This window comes from Phodopus roborovskii, unplaced genomic scaffold (genome assembly GCF_943737965.1).
Source record: "Phodopus roborovskii unplaced genomic scaffold, PHOROB, whole genome shotgun sequence".
In the NCBI taxonomy this organism is placed as follows: Eukaryota; Metazoa; Chordata; class Mammalia; order Rodentia; family Cricetidae; genus Phodopus; species Phodopus roborovskii.
In genome coordinates, this window is record NW_026126517.1 from 26,066,127 (window position 1) to 26,073,193 (window position 7,067).

At 54.6% G+C, this 7,067-nt stretch overlaps 1 protein-coding gene across 2 annotated transcripts in view; it reads right to left on the bottom strand.

The window, feature by feature from the left end:
• Positions 1-5,428, bottom strand: part of Zbtb16 (zinc finger and BTB domain containing 16) — a 172,954-nt gene extending 167,526 nt beyond the window's left edge. Inside the window, exons 1-2 of one of the 2 annotated variants that reach the window (XM_051197368.1) lie at positions 5,120-5,428; positions 840-2,201 (exon numbers count right to left, since the gene is read on the bottom strand). In XM_051197368.1, coding sequence (XP_051053325.1) covers positions 840-2,107 — 1,268 coding nt within the window. In that variant the 5' untranslated portion in view covers positions 2,108-2,201; positions 5,120-5,428. Of the gene's footprint in view, positions 1-839; positions 2,202-4,840; positions 5,077-5,119 lie in introns of those variants that run through there. The other variant, XM_051197369.1, reaches the window with a different exon arrangement.
• Between the last annotated feature and the right edge of the window lie 1,639 nt (positions 5,429-7,067).

Here is a 7,067-nt window from a genome sequence, read left to right on the forward strand (position 1 = left end):
GTTACACAGAGAAGCCCTGTCTGGGGGAAACCAAAACAACAACAACAACAACAACACTGCCTACCTCTTAAGGATATTGTAACAAATGTGCAATTCTAGGTAAAACATTGGTCCTGAACCAAACAAGTCACAAGAACTCAAAGCAGAAGCCCTAAGGCAGCCAAGGCTAGTCCTTATGAGAGAGGGGACAATAACAGACTATAAAGGCTATAAGACCAAAACTCTTACAAATAATTCGTCCTTCTCCTTGAATTTAAATAGAACCTTCTCTGCCTCGAAGTGTGTCTGCCAGAACAGACATTTGGGACCTAGGGTATGCGTAGGACTTAAACAACATCCAACCTATGCTACTGTCCTAGGCTGAAGATAATGGCCTGCCATTACACAAACTTTGGCCAGTGGGGGTAGGAAAAGCAAGCTCGATCCCTGGCCACAGGAGACCCTCAGCCTGAACCCCCACTTCCTGCCCTTTTTCTTGCCACCTTTATTAAACAGTTAGTCACTCTGGGCAAAAACAAAAGCATAGATCAAACCACAGGAAAACCAGATGGAAGCCCAAAAAGCAAAACAGAAAGGAGGGCTGTGATGCTGGGCCCATGGTTTCCCTCATGCTTTAGAGAGAGACACCATTTCCTCACTGAACTCTGAAATTAACTGTGTGCCCTCCTATACCTTAATATGGGAAAGGGTGTTTTGCGTTTGTTTTGTTTTTGTTTGTTTGCTTTTCAAGGAGCACAGAGGAGTCAGGCCTCCAGATTCAGAATTGGCCAGGCATAAATGACTGACTGCCATCAGTGCCAGAAGATGAGCATGGTCGCAGGGCTGGGGCAGGAGATTACCTGTGCTGCTCTACGGCCTCGTTGTCCGGAAGCTCGACCCCACACACGCTGCACTGCTCCCCCAGAGGGCGGCTCTCAGCCTTCATGCCCACAGCCAGCTCACCCAGCTTGCTGAACAGCTCCCTCTGGATGAAGCCCTGAGGCAGCAGGCCCCCATAGCTGCTGAAGTCCATGGAGACGGCAAGGGCAGGTTGCACATGGAGACCAGAGGTCACTGAAGATGGCATGCTTAGCACAGCATCAGCCTTGTGGTTGGGCAACACTGAATATATGCCCAAATGTTTCTCCACTGGGGGTACCAGGAGCTCCTGTCGCCCAGGGGGTCCCTGACCAGCTTCAACAGGAGGTGACAGCTGCTCACCACTCTCTTCTCGCCCATAATGGAGCTCCCTGGCGCTGGTGATGACACTGCTTCTAGTGGGGGTTCCGGGCCCCTCTTTGCTCCTTTCTTCAAGTTTGTCCCCCATCCCTCCTGAGATGCTGGACTCAGCTGCCCCAGGGCTGTCCTGGGCAGGGACTTCATCTACCTGCATCATCTCTGTCTTCACCTCAGCCACCCCAGAGTGCCGCCCAGCTCCCACCAGTGTGGGCTCTTCAGGCCCTGTGGGTGGCTGAAGAGTTCCTTGCAGTAGAGACTGTCCTATGGTCATCAAACTGTCCACTGCTGCCTTGGTAGGACTCATGGCTGAAAGACCAAAGGAGGTGGAGACTGAAGGGCTCTGGTCCACCATGGACCCAGGGAGGCTCTGTCCAGCCACGCTGGCGTACCCACTCTCCTCGCTGGAATGCTTCGAGATGAAGATGTTCTTGAGATATCGAGCCTTGCGGTCCTCTTCTTCTTCACCCCCACCGTCTGCCATGGTGGCCTCTGTGTCGTTGTCATCGGATGCCTGGATGGTTTCCAGAATCTTCAGGCACTGCTCCTCCAGGTACTCAATTTCCAGGATCTCAGCTGCGTAGAGCAGGTCATCCAGGTCCTCTGCCTTGGCTTGCAGTGTGGCTGTGTAGGCATACTCCAGAATCTGCTGGAAGGTCTTTGGGGAGAGGAAGTCCAGAGTATAGTGCTGGCTGTTTCGGTGGAAGAGAATCTCAAACATCTTGCTGGTGCAGGCCAGCACCGTCCGGTGGGCATGGAACTCCTGACTGTCCACCATGATGACCACATCACACAAAGTCCCGGCCAGTCGCATCTGATTGGCCTTGCACAGGAGCCCCGTAGGGTGGCTAGGGTTCTGCAGCTGGATCATACCCATCTTTGTCAGATCCATAATGCTCCCCTTGGCTCAGGCATGGGGCTCTCTTTCCTTCTTTGCTCTATGTGGAGCCGTAGGGTACGCTTCCCAGGCTAGCTAGTGGAGGGGACTAGAGAAAGGAAGAAGAGAAAGGGTAGAAGAGATGAGCAAGTGACAACATCCTCTAAAACTAAGAATTCAAACATCACAGTGTGCCCCACTCAGGCAAGAAGCTCTTGAGGGTTTTAATGGAAGGGGCTTGGGCTTCCGAGAAATCAATGAATCAGCCTTCGCAACAAGCCCAGAGTTCTAAGAGCAAAAAGGAGGTTGTGCTTGCCCATATATTTAATCAACTGTTCTGTAGGTAGCATCTGCTGGATGAAGTGAGATGAAGATTACAATGAGTACTGTGCATTCTTTGCGCCCGAGAGTAGAGACTTTCTTTGCATGTAAGACCAGTGTCTACCATGAGGCTCACAAACATACTTATAATCAATGAGTTTTAACCCCTTTCTTTACTCAACTTAAGCATCCAGCTTTACTGTCGACCCCCTATCAGCAAACCCTCATCTTCAATGTTTTTCTAGTTCTGCTTCACTGTGATGGCCTTAAGAGACAAGACAAATCTCTCCAAGGCTGCTAAACGTGGTGGTGGCCTGAAATCTACAAGCAATAGGGCTGTCCTCTCCTAGCCATGCCCTCTCTCCACTATCCTGAGCCTTCTATGGTCTCTGTCCTCGAACTCTGTAGTCAGACTGCAAAGGACTAACAGACCTGTTCTTAGGCTGTGACAAGAACACACACACACACACACACACTTCACATTCTCACATTCTATCCTGTCATTTCTATCTACAAGTTCCTCAAAGTTACTGTGTATGTCCAAGGGTGTGTGTATGTGTGTATACTAGCCAAAGAGTATTAACATGCCGGCATGCAATTATAAAAGATGTTCCAGCCTCCTCCTTTCCCTCCTGCCCACAAGTGCCCAGTGGTTAGGAAGCTCTAAAATGAGAAAGCAGAGAGACACCATAGGAGGGTGGGTATGTTCCCTTGAGGGCTCATGCCAGACTGGATGCCTCCAGGTGTTGGCAAGTCCAGTGACAAGGAGAAAAACTGACACAGGACATGGCTCTAGAATTGACATTGGCACTAACATCTCTGGTTGAGTTACATCCAGAAGGTGGGGAAGACTGGGCTGGAACACAAAGGCCTCTCCCAGAGTGTGTTCTGGATCATTCAGTGGCTCCCAATTCTGAACAGCCATTGGGACATGAACAGAAAGAACTGCGGGGACCAGGTCACAAGCCTCTGCCTAACTGTGGTCAACACCACACACAGCCAATGGCTAGGGAGAAGGTGCAAAGAGGTAGTCTTCTCTTCATGGAGCTCGCCTTTACCCTCAAAAGGAGTCTTAAAGACTCTTCCGCACAAAATTCGTGCAGATAAGGTTAATGGTACTGGCTGGCCACTCTTACTGCCCACCCCAAAGTGGAAACGGAGGGCATCAACAAGGGTGAGACATCCATTCATCAAAGGCTTCATGAACGTGGTGAGCTTTCGGCAGAGATCAGAGTTTCAGAGAACTAAGAGGGAGAAGCCAAAATAAAGAAGGTTTGCAGTCCAAATACCTTCCCCCAAAGGAGCCTTTTGGGCTTTCAGGCAAATCAAGGTGCCCTCTCCCTCACGCACCGCTCCGCACCCGCGATCGGACCTTCGCTAGCTGCAGCGATCAGCCAGGCGGCGCTGAGCAAAGCGCTAACCCGCTAGAGCTCTGAGGATCGATCGCGCTCCCAACACACCCCTCGTTCCCAGCGACCCCCGCCGAGACTTGCAGAGGACTTTTGTAAACTTGGGAAAGCAACTTTTCCCCGGGAGTCAGGCGCCTGGAAGAAAGGGAACCGAGCTAAGAAAAGAGGGAAAGCGAAAGAGCCCGGGGACCTTTCCCAGGCTGGACGCCGTTGCTAGGCCGGCCAGGCGGCGCAACCCGCAGGAGAAGGGGAAGCACAAAAGCCCTGCGGCGAGTGGTGGACGGTGGAAGGCCAAGCAAGAACAGATCTCAAGGTCCTCCGTCTCCCACCCAGGATCAGGATTCCCGGGAAGCCATCAGCAGGGTCCCCGACCTCCCCCATCAGCTGCCGGCGTGCCCGAGTTAGACACGCTGGGAGCGTGGCGGGGAGGAGGCGAGCTGGTCGCTGCGGAGCGCGTCTGTGCATTCCGGTGGGTCCACAGGCTGGCAGGATCGTGCGCATTTCGAGCGCGTGCGGGAGCGTGCAAAGGGCTAGGCAAGCTTGCAGCCGGCGCGCCAGGGTGGGAAAGACATCCCGAACGCATCAGGTGCAGAGCCGGGGAACCCACCGTGCGCGGCCGGGAGCGCACAGCGAGCTCCCACCGAGAGCCGAGGAGGACCCGGAGCGCTGGAGTCTCTCCGAAGCTTCCCTCTCTCCTTAAAAGGGGGGTCTAAGTCCAATCAAAATAAAAGATCCCACCACATTTTTCTCTAAAGAAAACAAAACCCAAGCGGCATCACTCCGCCCCCCACCCCAGGTCCACTCCTCGGCTCCTTCGGTTCTAGCTCCCCAGCGGGGCAGCGAATAAACACAAATAAATAAGGCACAATCCTATCTCACGCCAAGCGCACCGGTCCGCATACATATGAGCACCCACAGGCTCTCTGCTCTTCCACCAGCTCTAGGCTGTACAAAGCCACCCAATCCCGACCACACGCGCCCGCAGCCCAGGCAGACCTCCCGGCCTGCCACCTCTCACCCGGACTGTGTCCCGAGGAGGAAGGTTGGGGAGGCAGCTGCGCCCAAGCTGACAGCCTGGGCTCCGTTTTCTAGCTGACCCCCAACCGGCGCGGGTGACCGCTGCAGCAGCAGCAACCAGAGAGCCCCGCAGGAACCCAGCGGCCGAGTGGCCAAAGCCAGCGCCACCCGCCTAAACCTCTCCCGCCCCAGGGCGCCCTGGCGGGAGGCGATCGCTGGGCGGTGCGTGTCCTTCCCGGGTTCCCTACACACACAAACACACACACAGGCACACACTCACCGCTTGACGAGCCTGGAGCTTGGGGTGGGTGTGCGTGTCGGGGGGGGTGAGGGGTGTGCCTGGATCGGGGAAGGGGTGTTGCTGGGGAACTGTTGCTCCGGATCTCACGGCGGCAGCGGCGGCATAGCCCGGCAGTTCGCAGTACCCGCTCTCATCACCCTTAACTCCTCTCTGCCGCTAGGTTAGCAAATCACCACCGGCTGCGGCGCCTCCGCCGCGTCCCACGTCAACGCCGAGCCCCCTCCCCTGCGAGGCCCCGGCGCCTCTCCATCTTTAGTGCTGGCGACCGAGCCAGTCTCCCTGCCCACAGCTGCCCCCTCCCCTCCCCCTGGCCGGCCTCGGCCCGCCCACCCCGCCCCACCCCCGCCCTGGCGGAGCCCGTGCGCGCTCCTAGCCTGGCCCTCCCTTCCTGGGCGCTCCCCTCCCTTTCCAGGGCTCGGCGCTCCGGGCTTCGCCTGACATCTAGCTGCTGCCCCAGCTCCAGCGGCCGCTGCTCGTGGCTAGGCGGAGAGGGCAAAAGGTTGCTAGGAAGAGGAGCTGCAGAGGACCTGGCAACCCCCAAGAGGCCAGAGGAATGAGAGGGAGGAGCAGTCCCACTTTAGCCCCAGGTTTTTCATTTCCACGGGGAATGCGGTGTATCCTGCGCCCCCAACTTCGGTGATCAAGAGCGGAGTTTTGTACCGTTTTCTAGTATTTGCACCAATTCAGTGTATGGCATCTAGCATTTCACTTTTCCTCGGGACTTCCGTTACATCCTGCCTTACCCTAGACATTGATTTAAAACGTTGTTTCCCCAGTCCCAAAAACAGGCCTTTCATGCCCGCCCGCAGCAGGGGTAAGCGTTCGAGTTTGCGGGATTTGGCCAAGGGGCCAGGGGAGATCAGATAAGGGGGCGGGCGGCGCCTAGATTTTGCTCTCTGGATAGTTACAAGCTGAGGTCAAGGTTTGAGTAAAACTTTCACACTCTCAATCTCAGGCATTGCACCCTCTCTTTCCTCCCCAACTTTCCCGCCCCTGGGAATCTGGATGGAAAGTTCTGAAGTTCTTGCACCAGGTTTAGCTCAGCCTTCCCATGATCTGGCCCGCTCTAGAATACTTTCTCCCCCTCAGCAGCTAGCTCCACTGTTTTAAAGACTATAGTTGAGATGATCAACCCTAGGGTGGAGAAACCAAAGGAAAATGTGCCCTTCCTCCAGCTACTGCAAACTGGGTCTCCTTTTCACACTGAGCTGGGGGTGGGGTGAGGCTGGAAGGTAATTTTCAGAGTCCTGGCCTCTGGCAGAAGCCCCAGAGCATTGATGTTGGGGGTGTGGTGGAGAGCGCCACCCAGGGGTCTCAAAAAAGTCACCCACACAGTCCCACCCTCAAGTTATGAGATCTTCTTAGCCCCAGGCTTCAGTTAGGACTGCGGTGTCTTTGACTGGCAAGGGCTAAGCTACACAGGGCTGCTAGTGAGGTGTTCATAATGACCAGGCATTCCATCCTAGTAAGGGATATCCAGTTCTCAGACTAGAAGTGGGAGAGAGGTCAGCAGAAGGGAGCACTGGAAAATGAAGGAAGAAAGCAGCAATCGAGGGACCCTCTAATGGGCAACATCACATGGACGAGGCAAGGGGAATCCCCTGAAAAGCAATCCTATTCAAAAGCTACCTAATTTTTCCAGCTAAGGCCAACCTTCTGTGAAACAAGGGGGATTTGAGGAAAATTAACAAGAACTGCCATTAAAAAAGGAAAGAAAAAAGCAGAAGTGGATGAGCATGAGGAGCAAGAAAGCCCCCCATGGATGGATGCCTTGCTAGGAGAATGGAACTACTGCACTTGTTGAGTTCCTGTCTAAAGAGGGCTCGCTGTCTGTCTAGGGTCCACATCCACCTTACCAGCCTCTCTCCAGCAGTCACCGGAGAAGCACACAATTAGCCTCTGATCCTATTCTCCCATTAATCCTCAA